Here is an 18,828-nt window from a genome sequence, read left to right as displayed (position 1 = left end):
GGTTTCCGCATGCGCATTGGATAAACCTCTGTTCTTTCATGGTAAACCTGTGGGAGAGCAATGTTCAAGGCAAGCTGCCGATGGCTCTGCTTTCAGTGCTCTAATATCAGTTGGAATCTGCACTCTGTGTGGAAACACAGCTAGCATTAGCAAGTAAACCAGTTTCAGTGATTTATCAGTTATAAACTCATGCAACAAATTAGCAAAGAAAGCTGTTGACAATGATGGTGAGGGGAAAGCAACTCTGACCATGTCCGGTCTAATAAAACAGTCAAGTTGACCAGATGAAGGCTTAGAAGCACTTCCAGATTAGCATCTATGAATATATCTGAATGTAACACATTTAACCTGCTAATTTATCAAAACTCAAACTTCATTTTTCATTCATATTTTAAGGCCATTGTGAGTAGGCCAGACACATCTGTCTGCACTGTCTTATCCAAAAAAGACAAAAAGACTTGTGAAAACTCTTCATCATCTTCCAAATCTTGTCTCTCCTCAAAAATTACTGCAGTTCTCTGAGCAGAGGATCTCTTTGCTAACTTGCTAACTAATCAGTAAGGAGTCACCCTAGCAAGCTATTTGTTTGTGGTTCCCTACCCCTGATTTTCAGCTGCAGTAGAGTGTGAGGAAATATAGTGTTTCACCAAAAACAGAGAGAAAATGTGTTGGAATGTGGACACAGACATGTTTTGGTGTTTATAATGTAACAGTGTTTGAACCTCATGCAGGAAACAGCATGCAGGAAGAGGAAAAACTAAGGAGACAAAGCCAAACAGACCCAAACACCACAAAAGGTTAATCGTCCATCAAAAATTGGCAGACACTGCTTGGAAGAGCTGTTAGTACAGTTAATCTTACAGTGTTTGTGATTTGTCTGTGTGTTGCTGTTGTTTGTACCAGGCTAATTAAAGGTGGGCGTATCAACCTAAATATCACTAATACCAATACCAGCACTGGTATCAGATTGATACTAACACGATAGGATCGATATGCTTGTTTCTATCCTCTAAACCTCAAACATGCACTATGAAAAATGTCTGAACCTTTCTGTGTTCACTGTCATGTCTATTTTATTTATAGTTTGTTGCACATTTTTAAAAACAAAATACCCAAAGTGCTTTAGAGATGGGCACATTTACTAGTTCCAAAATACATTCGCGGCCAAAAGTTGAGAATGACACAAATATTAGTTTTCACAATGTTTTCTGCTAAACTGCTTTTAGATCTTTGTTTCAGTTGTTTCTGTGATGTACTGAAATATAATTACAAGCACTTCATACATTTCAAAGGCTTTTATCGACAATTACATGACATTTATGCAAAGAGTCAGTATTTGCAGTGTTGGCCCTTCTTTTTCGGGACCTCTGCAATTCGACTGGGCATGCTCTCAATCAACTTCTGGGCCAAATCCTGACTGATAGCAACCCATTCTGTCATGATCACTTCCTGGAGTTTGTCAGAATTAGTGGGTTTTTGTTTGTCCACCCACCTCTTGAGGATTGACCACAAGTTCTCAATGGGATTAAGATCTGGGGAGTTTCCAGGCCATGGACCCAAAATTTCAACGTTTTGTTCCCCGAGCCACGTAGTTATCACTTTTGCCTTATGGCACAGTGCTCCACCGTGCTGGTAAATGCATTGTTCTTCACCAAACTGTTGTTGGATTGTTGGAAGAAGTTGCTGTTGGAGGGTGTTTTGGTACCATTCTTTATTCATGGCTGTGTTTTGGGGCAAAAGTGTGAGTGAGCCCACTCCCTTGGATGAGAAGCAACCCCACACATGAATGGTCTCAGGATGCTTTACTTTTGGCATGACACAAGACTGATGGTAGTGTTCATCTTTTCTTATCCGGACAAGCCTTTTTCCAGATGCCCCAAACAATCGGAAAGAGGCTTCATTGGAGAATATGACTTTGCCCCAGTCCTCAGCAGTCTATTCACCATACTTTCTGCAGAAGATCAATCTGTCCCTTTTTTTTTTGGAGAGAAGTGGCTTCTTTGCTGCCCTTCTTGACACCAGGCCATCTTCCAACAGTCTTCGCCTCACTGTGCGTGCAGGTGCGCTCACACCTGCTTGCTGCCATTCCTGAGCAAGCTCTGCACTGGTGGCATTCCGATCCCGCAGCTGAATCCTCTGTAGGAGACGATCCTGGCGCTTGCTGGATTTTGTTGGACACCCTGAAGTCTTCTTAACAAGAATTGAACCTCTTTCCTTGAAGTTCTTGATGATCCTATAAATTGTTGATTTAGGTGCAATCTTAGTAGCCACAATATCCTTGCCTGTGAAGCCATTTTTATGCAACGCAATGATGGCTGCACGCGGTTCTTTGCAGGTCACCATGGTTAACAATGGAAGAACAATGATTTCAAGCATCACCCTTCTTTTAACATGTCAGGTCTGCCATTCTAACCCAATCAGCCTGACATAATGATCTCCAGCCTCCTTGTGCTCGTCAACATTCTCACCTGAGTTAACAAGACGATTACTGAAATGATCTCAGCGGGTCCTTTGATGACAGCAATGAAATGCAGTGGAAAGGTTTTATTGGGATTAAGTTAATTTTCATGGCAAAGAAGGAGTATGCAATTCATCTGATCACTCTTCATAACATTCTGTAGTATATGTAAATTGCTATTATAAAAACTTAAGCAGCAACGTTTCCAATTTCCAATATTTATGTAATTCTCAAAACTTTTGGCCACAACTGTACATGCAAAGAATGTTGCTACTTTTAATTAATTGTTAATTTATCAGATTCAGTCTATGAGTTATTTTCAGGTATGTTTGAATAATAAATCAGTACTTTCACATAAACAACAACAACAACAACACATGCACACACACAAAATGAATATATTCTTTCTCAGTTTTTCCTACTCATCTTAACATCCCTTAGTTTTGTCCTGTGTCTCCTCACAGTGGGCCCAATCCACAGGTTGGGAACCACTGAGGTAATTCAAAGAAAGAAAAAAGTTTTTCAGTTGCTTGATAATTGTGATATATTACAACCTCAATTCGGTAATGTTTTGAATGTAGAACTTAGGGGACTATTTTTACTCTGGTGTTGGCGGATGTAAAGACTGTCTGTAACACTGACGGTAGATCAGTCCAAAGTTGGTGGCACAGGCAGGAATACTGACGCTCTGCAGGTTTCCTTTCCATCCAAAGACGCCCCTGTGTTGTTCAGCATTCTTACAACCAGAAAGGAGGACGTCTTTGAAATCGTGCAGAGTTGAGCCTGTCCCAGGGTTGGCCATCCACTTTGTCTAAAGCTTCTACTGTTTCCTGAAGATCAGGTGGATCAAAGTGCGCCTGTCCAAGGTGCTGAGCCGGTTTTAACATATCCCATCGGGTTCAAAAGTTAAGTTATTTTTTGTTACTCGAGTTTGTGGCGAAATATTCCAAACTGTAATCAAGCTCGCGCTTCAATAATTCATCTGGCGCTGAATAAATTATTAAAAAATGCCTGCTGATCAGCTGCAGCGGTCGGAAAAAAATATATCATGGGCTCTGGTGTTCGACCAATGGGAGAAAGAGATCCCACGCTCCTGCCGAGCTTCAACCAATCATAGCAGCACTTCCTCCATTTCCTGTTGCGGAGTGGAAGCTGCACGGAGGATTCCTGTGGTCCAGAATGTGAATTTAATACTACTGTGTGCATGGATGACTTTATTTGTTCTCCCCAGAGGTGCTGCTGCGTCACGGAGCCTCATGCGTAAGTAACAGTTGGAACGGTTTTTTTTGTGGGGGGGACGCCAGCTGACTGCTGCCTGTTCCCTGAGGATGTAAACAGCTTATACCCGACTTTGCGGCACATCTTAGTAGATAATATCAACTGTGTTATCATGCTGCATAGCAGGCGTTACATCCCGTCTGTTGTTAATAACATGGGGGTTTGAATGTGTCCCAGCATGGGCCTCAGAGATGACAGGCATCGGCTGCTGCACCTGATGTCATGACGCGCCTGTGGATATTCCCTTGACGACCGCGGATCGGATACCAATATTCAGGTAGGCTGCTGCGGTAGCCCGTGCAGTGTTTCTGATCCTGGATTTACTGGAGCTCCTGTGTGTGATTGCGTAAAGCTTTACTGCTGTCTGTCATCTATAACAAGTTCAGCCTGGACAACTGCAGGTTAATAAAAACGCTGATGTGATGAGCTCCTTCTGTTTACTTCTGTTTATGCGAGAGGCAAACAAAAGGGCCCGGCTCAATGGATAGCCTTGACATAGTATACTGTAGCGGATTAGTATCAGTTGATAACACAAGGGTCAAGCCAGCCAGCCAACATAAAAGGAAGACTTCCGGTCAAACTTTTCAATATAAAAGTCGACTTCCTCGTTTTTGTTTGTTTGTTTGTTTTTACAGAAGATAAAGTTGAGTCTGTTTAGTTGGCTCCATTACGTTTTTGTTTACCATCAGGTAACTCTAGCAATTACGACTGTGCAGCTTTAAATCAGCTGAAACTCTACACTGTAAAATTAATGCATTAACTGTTTAGGACATACAGCTTTTTTATACCCTACATAGTACACAATTTTCAGAGGCTCAGACGTAACTGGACAAACTAATAAGGACTGTTTTTTAACACTTGGGTGAAAAACCTTTACAGCCAATGACTGCTTGACCTCCAAATACCTTGTTTCCTCCTGTGAGATGCTCTGGCAGGCCTTTACTGCAGATTCCTTCAGTCGCTGCTGGTTTGTTTGTCTTTCTGCATTTAGTTTTGTCTTCAGTGACCGACAAGCTGCTCTGTTGGGTTGAGGTCAAGTGACCATTTAAGAATATAAGTAAATATATTTATTTTCCACTAGTATTAATTTGCACTTTGAAGCACTGCCCTCTTTTCTGGCAAAGTCTAATCTGGCTTCCTTGTTCAGGAGTGGAACCAGTGTTGTGCACCCTGTTTTAAACTGGTTAGACTTGGTTAGATGTTGTGAAGTCGTTTTTCTTTACCATGGAAATAATTCTGTCATCATCCACTTCATCCATCATCTGTGGCCTTTCAGGACTGGCCAGTTTTTAAGAACGGAGCAGATTGTTGATTTTGGCAATTCTAAAATGTTTGCTATCACTCTGATTGGTTTATCTTTTTTCTTCTTTTAATCCATTGTTTAATCTAACAATGGCCTAAACTTGCATCTCTTTGGACCTCATATTGAGATTTCAAACAGCAGGTTCAAATCAACTCCAGATCTTTTATCTGCTCATGTTTTTCATCTGGCATTGAGCATTGTCTCCTTACTACTGAGCCCTTGAAAATGAGGGACTATCTATAAAAATTACTCTAATTCCTAATTTTGTTAAATGCCTTGAATTCAAATAAAAAGTCTGCACTTCAATCACATCTTGATTACTTGATTTAAATCCACAGTGTTGGTATACAGGGGCAAAACTACAACAAATATGTAATTGCCCAAAAACTTACAGACCTAACTGCATGTTATTATTTTTGAGTAACAGATATAAACCTAAAACTCCTGAAAATATGTTAGACACTTATTTATTTATTGATGATTTTTTTTTTTTTAAATAAAACACTTTTAATAATGCAGTCATTTGTGATTTGTGAGGGATGCTTTTCGATGCTATGAGCAGAGAGTTTTACAATATATAAGGCACAGCTTGGAATGATGAGTGTTGTCCTCTTGTTCCTGTTCAGGAACCATCATGCCAATAACACTTCTGTGGGCTGTGGACGTGTACGGCAGAGTGTACAGCCTTTCTACAGCCGGCCAGCGCTGGGAACGTGCTGATGACTCGCTGCTAGAGCTCAAACGTGTCTCTGCAGGGAAGGGGCGCTGCTGGGGCATCGGCTGTGACCACCATGTTTACCTCAATATGATGCCCAGTGAGACCCCGATCCGCTACCGGGAGGAGACCTATGAAAACCAGGTGGGACAAAGTTGTATATTTTAACGCTGTAAATGGAGATGCTGTTTATGATTAATGCTAAATTTGTGTTTTTTTTTTAATGTTTGTTTTTTCAGAGGTGGAACCCAGTGGATGGCTTTACTGACACACTGCTGCCCACCGACCGTTGGCCATGGAGCGATGTGACCGGAATGAATCCCCAGCCACTCCACAGCTTCCAGCTGCCCTCCCGCAGCTGGGAGTGGGAGGGAGACTGGTATGTGGATCACACCTGTGGAGGAGAACCCAGCCAGACTGGGGTGAGAAATAACTCAGCTCCTCGTGAACACATACAAACCCATTGTTTACATCCTCCTGTCTTTCCTCTGTTCTTCTGTTTCTCATAATATTTAATTCATATTTAAAACAAATACTTCCAGTTTTAATCACATGCTCACTACCTTGGACTCTGTAGGGCTGGGAGTATGCTGTTGACTTCCCAGCCAACTTCTCCCCTGACAAAAAGTGGAATTCTTGTGTCCGTCGTAGACGGTGGATCCGCTACAGAAGATACATAGCACAGGGCACTTGGGCAAAGGTTTCAAAAGTCTCCATTTATTCTGTATTTCTATATGATCATGTTACTTTCACTATGAGACAAAGCAAAAGAATTACCGCAGTAGCCTTGTCTTCCTCTGCAGATCCCCTTGGACAATCCCAGGAAACCTCCACTGCCGCTCTGTGACATCAGCTGTGGTGGCTGGGAGATGAGCGACCAGTCCGGAAGGTATCCCTACCTCTGGAGTGTGTCTCAACAGGGACAGGTGAGCAATGTGTGTGTAGGACCCATTTACTGTAATCATAATAAATGTGTATTAAAATGAATAACCGTACCATAAGATTAAAAAAAGAGGTTATGGCAGTGCAGAAAATTCCTGAAAAGTTTAAAGAGCTCTAAAAACATTCTGCTGTTGTTCAGGGAAGTGTAAAGCTTCTCCACCAACAACCTCAATACAATGCTGTGGAAGCTTTAATCAAGCACATTCGCAAACACATTTAAATCTCATGAGATCAAACAGTTCAAGATTAATGATGTATTCTGTTGCAACAGGATCCTCTCATGCTGAGCATAGGCCACTTCTAAGGTTTAGCCGCAAGAGGGCAGCATGACTTCATATAGTTTCATATGGTCCTTGACCACGAGGCTTCTCATGAACCAGTTAAATCGTGACTAACTTGATGATTAATCAAGTTAAAATTGATGCTCTATTATCTATCCCAGAATGAGCTCAGCCACCTAACATGGTATGGATCTGTCCTTTTAAATGAAGGGGTGTGTCAGATGATGATCTGCTGATGTTACCTTTACCCTGCAGGTGTGGTTCAGAGAGGGTATCCACCCTCGTGTGCCAGAAGGGACCAGCTGGGAAGAAGTTGAAGTGCCCAAGGAGGTGGCTCAGATATCAGCTGGTCCTGGAGACCTGCTGTGGGCTTTGCTCTGGGATGGGAACCTGCTGGTGCGAACTGGCCTGAGCCTGGACAGTCCCACTGGTGAGCTGTCATTGTAGCTCACATTTACTCAACAATTTTCCATTATGTCTCACTCTGGTCCCCTTTTCTTTACTTCAACAATCTCTCATACAGAATCACTCAGTGATTTTGGGACTCTTTCAGTTAGGAATCATTATGTAGCTGCTCTGAAAGTCATTAATAATGCAGTTTAAATGCTATGATCATTTTTGTAAAAGTATTATAACACAGTCCCACTGATATATGACATATCTAGAAAGTAGTAAGTGAAATTCATTGCATTTCCAACTGTCAGTCTTAGTAAACATACAACATGTAGTACTGGTCGGTATCAAAAGTGAAGGTTTAAAGGCATGAAAGTGGCAAAAAATTGTAAACATTTTTTTTTTAAAAAACTTAAAAATATGAGTGTGTATCGAATTAGGAAGACTCACTCCCTTTTAAAGATAAAAATCAACATCACATCTGGTTTGTTCATGTTTAGATGATTTGAGAACTCAACAGGAAGCTTCTCAGTAATGACGGCGTCCTCATTATGAGGAAGGCTTGCCTTTGTGCTGCGTTTGTAAAGCATTTTCTTCTTCTTCTGTCAGGCACGTCGTGGCTCGAGGTGGAATCACCGGGAAAGGAAATTGAAGCGCTTCACGTGGCTGTAGGAGTCAGTGTGGTCTGGGTGGTCACTAAGGACTACAAGGTGGGTTATTAGTCAGTTGCAGTTATGTTAGGGCATTGTAGCCCACTGACAGCGTCACTGCAATTTTCTTGAGACTGAAATGAAACAAATGCTTTGATTTAAAAAGAAGTAAACTGTATTACTGAATTACTGCTACTGCACTAAAATACATTTTTGAGTAATGACCCCAACGTCGGTGCGTGAATCCAGGTGTGGTTCAGGCGTGGCGTGAACTCCCACAACCCCTGTGGCTCTGGCTGGATCAGCATCGGAGGGGAGATGATGATGGTGGACGTAGGACTGAATGACCAGGTTAGGACAGCTTAGAGCTGAAACATTTCATCAGCGGATCATCAGTTTGAATAAACAGCTGAACGAGTCGACTTTATAATATAATACTGCTTATATGAAAAGATATTCCTCAAATGCTTAGAATGTGGATTTAATAGGTTAGCTGTTGCCACTGAAGTGGGCCTGTGGGTGAAATTTAACTATTAAGGATAAGATTTTCTTCGATCTTTCTTGCTGCTTGGGTCTTTTAAACTCCACTGCAGATGGTGCCTGCTCTGCACAGCTTCTGTACTTCTGACTGCTACCACCTCTGTCTGCTTCGCGTTACTGTCACTCTGGATCTGGTTTCAGGACAAACCAGATCAGGTCTTAGGGTGAGGCAGAAAGCTTTCGATCCTGTGCCTTACTGCTGAAGACTTCGCTAGCTCTGCAAACCCATATCTCGCACCTCCTCCCTTTCGGTCTCACCCATGTCCCCCTCCTTCTCTTGCCTGTAGTCCTGTAACAAGAGCACAGCCAGACGTTCCAGCCAATGTCCCAGCAGGCCCAGCCTTATATATCCCCAGACTATATTCCTACTCGCCTCACATAGGGGAAGACTCCCTAATTAGAAGCTGGCCAAGCCATTGTCATCGTATCCCATATTTCATATTTCAGGGTTGCAATTATGGGAATGGCTTGTGTGAGGTGGCAGGAGCCAGTGTTACAGTATATGGCCTTATAAAGTAGTACTTGCCTGTGTCCTGCTAGAGCTTCTGATGTGTTATTGAGGAGTGAATACTTTCCTGCGATTACTGAGAGTGAAAACTATTTAATAACTCAATAAGTAAATATTGCATGTACATCAATGGCCGTCTTTTATTTTTTATGTTACAGCATTTGTTTTGCTTTTTTTCTCTGTTCTCCTGTTAGGTGTGGGCGGTCGGTGAGGACCGCGGCCTGTATTTTAGAATAGGTGTCACCCCATCTGAGCCAAGTGGAAATGGCTGGATCCCTGTTTCTGCCCAATGGGGCAATAGTAAAGAGGTTATTCCGCCCAGGTGTGCATAAATAAATTAACTGCATATTTTAATTGGCAAGTACAGTGCACATTCAAGCTTAGTATTGCGTGTGTGTTTGCATGTGTGTTGTTTAACAGGGATGACTGTGAGTTCAACGGGCAGTTGACTGAGGCATCACAGGGCTCCGTTCTGAGCTGCACTGATTCAGACTCAGAGTTGGGTCCTGCCGACCCTCAAAACAGCACTTCTAACACCCCCCTCTTAGAAGCAGAAGCACCCTCTGTAGTCCCCTTAGGGGGCTCTGACTCACCTACGCCTCCACAGGAAAAAGAAGATGCTCCTTTAGCCCCCCAAACGAATGCCCCCAAGCCTTTTATTCCTGCCAGTGACAGCTTCATCAACAGCCTGGTGTCCGATCGTGACAGAACCTCCGCGCTGCAACCGTCCATCACAGAGATGCCGCAGGAAGAGCGTGAGGAGCCACCTCCGGCCCCAGTACTCCAAACCCCTGATGCCGGAGGGCACGATGTCCCCTGGATGAACGTGGACCTGGAGGGGGCAGAGGCGGCTCGAGGTGCACAAACGGCAGGGCCCTCAGCGGGCGATGGCAGTGCGGCTGCCACTTATGCCCTGGGGACTCTGGAGAGCTCTCGGGGAGTGGGGGAAGAGGAAGGACCAGTGTGGGCTTGGATTTCCGGTGGAGGTTGCGACATGGATGCGAGTTCACAGATTAGCTGGCTTAGTCCTGCAGGTATATGGACAACCAGTCACAATACTTATATTGTGATATTGTGTTTTTGCTCCATTTTATGTCTCTGAATGATTGTGTGAGCTGTATCTCTGTCCATCAGGTCCTCTCACCACCTCTCTGTCACTGACTCCAGTCCAGTCAGCCGCCTGGAGCAAACAGCCACAGCAGCAGGAACACAGAGAGGAGATCAGCAAGAAACCGCTGGAAAGAAGCAACGTAAGACAGCTTATATTTGGCATGTCTCTTAACATGCTCCTCTAAGTGTTGGATTCATTATATTCATGGCACACCCTCGGCTGTGTCCGTGTCTACATCTGTGCCTCCTTTTCTCTCATCAGTCGGTGTGGGTGCGTAAGGGCACACTGCGCTGGTGGAGAGACTGGAAACCTCAGCGCTGGATCGATGTGGGCGTTGCTCTCGAGCAGTCCACCAAGTCAGATGGCAAAAAGGACAGCATTTTCTTTGTTTACTACACACAGTATGATGAGAAAAAGGTCGGTTGTGTTAAGCTGCGACCGGTTAAAGTCTCATAAGAAGTGTCAGAAAGCACAGATAGATGTCTCTCGGTCACTCTCTGTTCATTCTCTGTGTCTCAGTACCTTCATGTGTTTATAAATGAAGTGACGGCGCTGGTTCCGGTGCTCAGGGACTGCCACTATGCCTTTGCTGTGTACACTGCCGAAAGGACCAAACAGAGGTGGCCTCTGGTCCTGGCAGCACAAAGCGAAAAGGATATGAGTGATTGGGTAACAGCTTTATGCATCATTAAGCAGTTTGACAGTTGTTCCCATCTGTTATTTTTCAGTGAGGCTGATCAGATTCTCCATTGTTTCTGGATCTGCTTTGTGTCTTCAGTTGTGCTTGTTGTCTGACTGTTGCTGTGAGTGTCGAGGGATCACAGGTCTCCCGTCCAAACAGGCCCTGTGGTCCACCACATCAAAGGGAGACATCATGGTCCACGAGCCGTCCCTCTCGCTGGAGGCCCCTGCGCATGCCATGGCCTGTGACCTCATGTGAGAATGATACCGAGCAGTGGATTCTGTCTGCTTTTTCATGTCTTTTCATTCTTTCTCACTGTCTTGACCTGGTTTCTCATTACTCTGTTTTTATTTTAAATCACTGCCTCACTAACATGCTAACATACATCTCTGTCTGGTTAAAGTGGGTAGCATTTGAGCATCTAATCACTTTCAGTCTGTGCTAACTATACTGGAGCTAACGCTGGGTGCTTCCGCTGTATGGTGCTACAGGTTTTGGTGCCAGATCCACGGCCACCTGCGCTGTGTAGAGTCTAACAGTCTGGGGCTGGTGTGGGGCATCGGGTGGGACGGCACCGCCTGGGTCTACAGTGGGCGCTGTGAGCAACAGCCCAACCCGGGTAAACATGTCCTGTAGACGATTACCCATGTCCCCACACCTATACAAGGAGTACTTCAAAATAAAAACATGTTCTTATTTAGCAAAGCCAAACTTTTTCCAGCTAACTGATTGTTACCAAATAAATAAAATACTAACATGTAAATATCTAAAAAAAAAACAACAGTCTGCTCTTTTCTTGCTCGCATGTTCTAGTTCGATGTGCAACTGCTTGAGCATAGTTTAAAGTCTCTTCCATCTGTTGCCACTGTAGAAGCACACACAGATACACATGCATAAATATTCATTCCCTTGTTTGCATGAAAGTTTAATGTTTCTTCGTTTCTGCAGAAGGTGCCGTTCAGATGCACCAGCAGACCGACGTCAGGAGCGTGCATGTGTATGAGAATCAAAGATGGAACCCTATGACTGGATATACAGACAAGTAGGGTTGCCCCCCGCACACACCCCACCCCATCTTTTACAGTTTTTAAGTCTTTGCACTTTATTTTAAGCTTTGCAGCTGTTCTCGCCACCTTACACCATTCCTTTGTGATTTACTCCTCCAGAGGGCTTCCTACAGACCGCCCTATGTGGAGCGATGAAAGCGGCCTGAAGGAGTGCATCAAAGGCAGCACATACCCGCCCTCCCCTCAGTGGTCCTGGGTAGGTAGAATCCGAGGGATTGGTTCCTCCGAAATATTCATTTTTTTTTTGACTCACTGGCATTCTCTGCCATGAACATTTGTTTCAGGTGTCAGAGTGGGCCGTGGACTACAGCGTCCCCGGAGGAACGGACAAAGAAGGCTGGCAGTATGCTGCAGACTTTCCCACGTACGTAAGCTTTTTTATTTGTTTTTATTAGGGTGTCTCGAAAGAAGTCCTTCCCTTTTATTGACTCATCTGTTTTCTACAGGACATTTCATGGCCACAAAACCATGAAAGACTTTGTTAGACGCAGACGATGGACTAGGTGAGCGCACAATTCGCATTGCTGGGATTTTGTAGCGCTCAGTTTTTGCAGCATCTTAACAATAACATATCCACACCCAGGAAGTGTAAGATCACATTGCAAGCTCCATGGAATCAGGTCCCACCCATCCGCCTGAGTGACATCTCACTGATGCCATGCCTGGCCCAGAGCAAAATGGAGCAGGTCCCTGTCTGGGCCCTCAGCGACAAGGGAGATGTCTTGTGTCGGTTGGGAGTCAGCCTCCAAAACCCTGCGGTGAGAAACGTGCTGAGGATCTGTTTTATAGGTAGTTACTTCACACTTCTAACCATCTCTAACCTCACTGGGTCTGACCACATAGGGCAGCTCGTGGCTCCACGTGGGCACTGACCAGCCCTTTAAGTCCATCTCTATCGGTGGAGCCAATCAGGTATGGGCCATTGCCAAGGATGGAGCTGTCTTCTACAGAGGATCAGTATCCCCACAAAACCCTGCAGGTCAGTTAAATTTATAAATCTCATAATGAATCATATACATAAGTCATAAAGTTGTAATGTGTTCTGGAGGAAAAGAGAATAAAGTTAAATGATTTATGATGTGAGTGCATGCATCGACTAATATAACAGCGAGAAACCAAAGAGAGCCAGACTTTGTCTATTTTTCAAGAGCTTTTGTCTCTCTGCAGGAGAGTGCTGGTACCACATCCCCTCCCCCCTGAGACAGACCCTCAGACAGCTTTCTGTTGGGCGGACCTCTGTCTTTGCTGTGGATGAAAACAGTGAGCAATATTATATTTTATTGGACCAATGTCTATTAAAATGCGAGAACATGAGTTAAATGGCAATACCTTCTGTCAATGTCATTTAGGTAACCTGTGGTACAGACAGGGCCTCACCCCCAGCTACCCACAGGGCTCCGCCTGGGAGCTCATCTCCAACAATGCCTCCAAGGTTTCTGTGGGGCCGCTGGACCAGGTCAGTGTTACCACAGTTTCCAGAAGCAAACAAGCTGTAATGGAATTAAAAGTAAAACAGAATCTAAAAGACATTAAAAGGAATAAAAAAAGAAACTGCATTTATAGTAAAACTGGAGTTCAAAGCATTAAGAGAATTCAAATTAACTTTACATAATAGCAGACCTGTTGCATTCATATCGCCCAGTTGCCCATCTAAACAGATATGTTTTTAGCATTCAGTTACCAAAGTCTGAAAAGCCCCGTCACCCCAGAGACTTAGCTGAGTGTAATAAACACTAAATAAACTCAAGCGAAGGCTTAAAACAAGAAGTCTATCCATCAATAACTACATTTGCATGTTGTAAGGCTGGAGTTTGTGTCAGCGATGCTGTTTTCTCCAGGTGTGGATCATAGCAGACGGAGTTCCAGGTTTCCCTGCTGAGACTCCCGGAGCCGTCTGCCACAGGACGAGCGTGGGACCCATGCAGCCCAAGGGCCTGTCCTGGGACTATGGGATAGGGGTGAGCTCCTAGTTGATACCTGTTGCAAAAACTGTTCCCATTTCTTCAGTTGAAACTGAAAGATGCCAAAGATATTATTATATTGTATCCCAGCACCAAAAAAACGATTCCCAAAAAGCTATTATCACAGCATAGTGTGCAGTGTGTCCCTAAAAACTTTGAGGAAACTGGGACTCCTGTGGTAAGAAACAGTAAAAAAAAAAAAAAAAAATCCAGCAAAACTCTGACACAGGACATGTGAGATGCATCCAGCCCCTTCAGCTGATTAGTCTACTGCTCACTGAAGCCTGATCAGGAGTGATCTCAGTAGAAGAATGAATTTTTTAACAATTTTCATCTGCAGATCGATACTCATGCGGTGCTGTAGTGAAGAAACAACCAAAAGGATGACTTTCACATATTTTTTAACCTCAATGTAGCTCTGTGAAATCATACAGGGAAAGTGGCTCTCATAAGAGAGCATAAACCACTCAAGCTTGATTAATCAGAATCAGAATCAGAATCAGAATACTTTATTGATCCCTGGGGGAAATTATTTTTTGTTACAGTGCTCCATTTTAAACCAACATTAAGACAAGACAGACAATACGCTAACTAAGAATAGTACAATATATACATATATATACATACATACATACATACATACATACATACATACATAAGTCACTTATAAATAAATATTTGGAAAAGAAACATGTGTAGCTGTAGCAGCAAACAGTGTGTTAAGTGGATGCGTTGTACAGGGAGATGGCCACAGGCAGGAATGATTTCCTGTGTCGTTCAGTGGTGCTTTTCGGTAATCTCAGTCTCTCACTGAACGTGCTCCTGTGACTGACCAACATGTCATGGAGTGGGTGGGAGGTGTTATCCAACATTGTCTTTATCTTGGACAGCATCCGCCTCTCCGACACCACCTTGAGGGAGTCCAGCTCCATCCCCACAACATTACTGGCCTTACGGATCAGTTTATTGAGTCTGTTGGCATCTGCGACCCTCAGCCTGCTCCCCCAGCATGCAACAGCATAGAGGATCGCACTGGCCACCACAGACTCATAGAAAATCCTCAGCATTTTCTGGCAGATGTTGAAGGACCTCAGTCGCCTCAAAAAATAGAGACGACTCTGGCCCTTCCTGTAAAGTGCTGTGGTGTTTTTAGCCCAGTCCAGTTTATTGTCAATGTGTACTCCAAGGTATTTATAGTCCTCCACAATGTCAACACTGACCCCCTGGATTGAAACAGGGGTCAAGTGTTTCCTGGTCTTCCTGAAGTCCACGATCAGTTCCTTGGTCTTTGCCACGTTGAGCTGCAGATGATTCTGCTCACACCACGTGACAAAGGAGTCGACCACAGCCCGGTACTCTGTCTCATCATCCCTGCTGATGCATCCAACCACCGCAGAGTCATCAGAAAACTTCTGAAGATGGCAGGTCTCTGTGCAGTGGCTGAAGTCTGTGGTGTAGAGGGTGAAGAGGAAGGGGGAGAGGACAGTCCCCTGTGGTGCCCCTGTGTTGCTAATCACCTTGTCAGACACACACTGTGGGAGACGTACATATTGTGGTCTTCCTGTCAGGTAATCAACAATCCAGGACACCAGAGAAGCATCCACCTGCATCGCTGCTAACTTATCACCCAGGAGGGTCGGCCTGATGGTGTTGAAAGCACTGGAAAAGTCAAAAAACATGACCCTCACAGTGCTCGCCGGCTGGTCCAGATGGGTGTAGACACGATTGAGCAGGTAGATGATGGCGTCCTCAGTTCCGAGACGAGGCTGATAAGCGAACTGAAGGGGATCCAGATGTGGTCTTACTATGGGTCGCAGCTGGTCCAGGATGAGCCTTTCCAGGGTCTTCATGATGTGGGAGGTCAGTGCCACGGGCCTGTAATCCTGGGGGCCACTGGGACGAGGCGTCTTTGGTACAGGGACGAGGCATGATGTCTTCCACATCACCGGGACCCTCTGCAGACTCAGACTCAGCATAAACAGTTTATGAAAGACTCCACACAGCTGGGGGGCACAGGCCTTGAGGACGAGGGGACTCACTCCGTCTGGTCCAGCAGACTTGCCTGAGTGAAGTCTCCTCATTTGCATCTCAACCTGGTATTGAGTGAAGGTGATGGGTGGGGGAGGGGTGTCAGGAATCTCACAGGAGGCAACATGTGAAGAGAGAGGCTGGCACAGTGGTGTGGCTCTGGATTCCAGGCTGACTGCAGGTGAGGTTGTGGGGGTGGGAGCAGACACTGTGGTGTCGAATCTATTGAAAAACAGATTCAACTCGTCGGCTCTATTCTCACCTCCCTCAGCTCCCCTGCTGTTGGTTGGCCTGAATCCAGTGATGGTCTTCATGCCCCTCCACACCTCTCTCATGCTGTTCTGCTGGAGTTTCCACTCCAGCTTCCTCCTGTAATTGTCCTTAGCCTCTCTGATCTTGTCCTTTAGATTAATAGTACTGTGATAAATCTACGCTGTAGGTATGATTGCCAATAAAAATCAAATGCAGAGTAAACACAGTGTAATGATTAGCAGAGGGGTAATAGCTCTGTCAAACAAATGCTTAACAGAGCTCGCGCAACAGCCAGTATTTTGCCAGTGTAAACTAAATCTTATTCCCTATTTATTAGCGCAGAGTGCAAGATGATCAGCTCAGGTTCACTCGTGCTGGCAGACACACTGATGGAGAAGTATATTCTGTATGCAAACAGTGACACCGAGAGAGAAGCTCTGCAGGGATCCAACACAGGACTATGAATCAAGCCTTAAATCAACATAAGCAGAAGCTTTAGGCAGGGCCATCATGTTCTCCTTACTTGAATTGAAGAATTCAGGCTATTGGCAAAAGGCACCTTTCAAACTTAGCATTAAGATTTGAAGTAAAGCTATTTTTTAATTGTCTAATAATTAGGTTAAAATTAACTGCACTTTAAAAACCAGCAAAATATATACAGTCAGCGTAATATGAAGTAACACCCGCTTTCAGTTCTAAAGATGTACATATTCACAATATAATAAATCTATCTGGTAGATACAAGGTCTTAAAATAAGGTAAATACAACAACAAATTACAGTGTTTTCATTTATTTAACAAAATCTAAACCAAAATGCAGAAGAACTCTGGAAAAGTCCAACTTTACCTCTTCTATAGGAATCAAGTGCGGAAGTAGCAGGCAGGTGCTGCTAATCACATGCAAGTATTCAAAAACAGTTAAAGCTGTTTAAGCTTTTTCTAGTATTTCTTATCATTTGCGTATGTTTGACTTCCAGGGAGGGTGGGAGCACATCAGTGTGAGGGGGAACTCAGCAGAGGCTCCTCGAGGCCCTCACCCTCCTCTCGCCGGCCCATCGCGCAGCCCGGTCCACCCGCAGCGTCCGACTCAAGCGAACGGCAGCGCCACAAGCGTGTAGCTCTCTCTCTGTCTCCCGTTTCCTTCTCGTTCTTTTTCCTCAGCCCTGTTTGTGCCTGGATCTATACACAGCATCTCTCCTCAGACCATTTCAACGAACTCCTATCCCTTCGTGTAAAGGGACATGCACAATCACACCCATGGGTTTGGACTGGCTGGATTTGAAACTTGATCGATGGATGAATGTTACTCGCTGGCTTGTTTCCCGGGCAGAAATCATGTCAGTATTCACTGATGACAAAACAGAGAAAAAAGTGAGCGCATGTTGTTGCTCTTACTAAGCTTTGGCTACTGGATGTCACAGGATCTAGCAATAGCTTTTAATTCTTCTCCACAGCAGCCTGATAAAACCTAAGAAGGTGGGATATGATGAAGGGCTAAGGCTTGGTTACCAAATGAACTTCAAACAATCCCAGAGTAGCCTAAGCTGTTATCGGTTTGTAGACTCTTGTTCTATTTGTTTTTGTGTTTTGAGTTGCCTGTCATGTACATTTGAATGTGTTATCATTTATTTATGATGCGTTTGTTGAGTTGTGTTTCTCCGTTTACTTTGGACCATTACATGTTTGCAATGGAGTGTATTTATGACTGGCAAAAAAATTTGATACGTTCACTTTGTGTGGGGAAAAATATATTGCTTTTTACAGCCAGGCAATACCTTTCTATCCTTCTGCAATAAAATGAGAAGCTCTTCCTGTTGATAGAGATCTATATATATCTATCTATATCTCTATAGATAGATATAGATATATACACACATCTAGATAACTGCTATGACCGTAACACTGCAGCAGGTCTGAATGTCACCACGGCTGTGCATTGATCTTACCGGGGCATTGAAATGTGAAATAAACGTCTGGAAATACCGTTTTGTGGTTTGACATAATTTCACAGAAGCTGGCTTTGGAAGTTTGACCCTTTCCACGTCTTTGCTATTTTATTCTCTTTTTTATGTACTGAGTGTTTCTCATCCGCCAAAGAATTTCATATATTGTTACAGAGGTGTGCACAGGATGTTTCCTGAATTCCTCCCTCTGTATGTGCATATAGGTTAACCCGCCATATATTTGTAAAGTTACACAAGTGCTGAAACGAGCTGTGAAAAAAAAAATTTCATTAGACAATCACAAATGTTAAAATGAGTGATTAAAGGCAAAAGCTGTCTGCTGTGAAGTCCTGCAGACGTATCACACTGCAGTGAATCTCAAACATCCGAGACACAATCTGCAGTTTTGATTGGTGGATGTTTCAGCAGCAGCACAAATCCCTGACCTTCCAGCACTGATCACAGGATGTTCCTGCATTTTAAAAAAAGACCTTTGTCACATATAGGCCATTTTAATCTGCTCTGAACTGAGTATATTTGAAAGAATTTTTTAGTCTATAATCCCAAAATAGATGCACACACACACACAAAAGTATTTTTGCTCTAAACTTCAAAAGGCTACTCAACGTGGGATGTTGAAAATGTAATACAGCAGTGTGTATTACTTCTTCATCCCCCAGCTTAAACTGGGGCTGGCTCTAAACCCTGTGCAGCAA

General features: G+C 44.0%; 1 protein-coding gene across 2 annotated transcripts; it reads left to right on the top strand.

Moving 5' to 3' along the window:
• The first annotated feature begins 3,566 nt into the window (after positions 1-3,566).
• On the top strand, positions 3,567-18,152 carry tecpr1b (tectonin beta-propeller repeat containing 1b). 2 transcript variants are annotated; one of them, XM_085271066.1, is made up of 26 exons: positions 3,567-3,718; positions 3,914-4,013; positions 5,666-5,898; positions 5,994-6,176; positions 6,332-6,454; positions 6,558-6,680; positions 7,233-7,407; positions 7,980-8,080; positions 8,270-8,371; positions 9,263-9,390; positions 9,489-10,102; positions 10,203-10,318; positions 10,441-10,596; positions 10,699-10,848; positions 10,958-11,115; positions 11,353-11,480; positions 11,813-11,903; positions 12,028-12,124; positions 12,213-12,292; positions 12,375-12,431; positions 12,512-12,686; positions 12,772-12,907; positions 13,096-13,188; positions 13,278-13,384; positions 13,767-13,886; positions 17,147-18,152. In XM_085271066.1, the coding sequence occupies exons 3-26, from the start codon at positions 5,674-5,676 to the stop codon at positions 17,285-17,287; spliced, it is 3,579 nt and encodes a 1,192-aa protein (XP_085127192.1). In that variant the 5' UTR covers positions 3,567-3,718; positions 3,914-4,013; positions 5,666-5,673; the 3' UTR covers positions 17,288-18,152. The 2 variants fall into 2 exon arrangements, with proteins under 2 accessions (XP_085127192.1, XP_085127190.1); XM_085271064.1 differs by having other exon boundaries at positions 11,810-11,903.
• The last annotated feature ends 676 nt before the right edge of the window (positions 18,153-18,828 follow it).

The sequence above is a fragment of the Mchenga conophoros genome, linkage group LG4 (assembly GCF_057382185.1).
Source record: "Mchenga conophoros isolate Kocher_MC1m ecotype Shallow Benthic linkage group LG4, M_conophoros_male_GT1.1, whole genome shotgun sequence".
Lineage (NCBI taxonomy): Eukaryota > Metazoa > Chordata > Actinopteri > Cichliformes > Cichlidae > Mchenga > Mchenga conophoros.
Note: the sequence above shows the minus strand (reverse complement) of the source record. Positions and strands in the feature narration are given on the sequence as shown.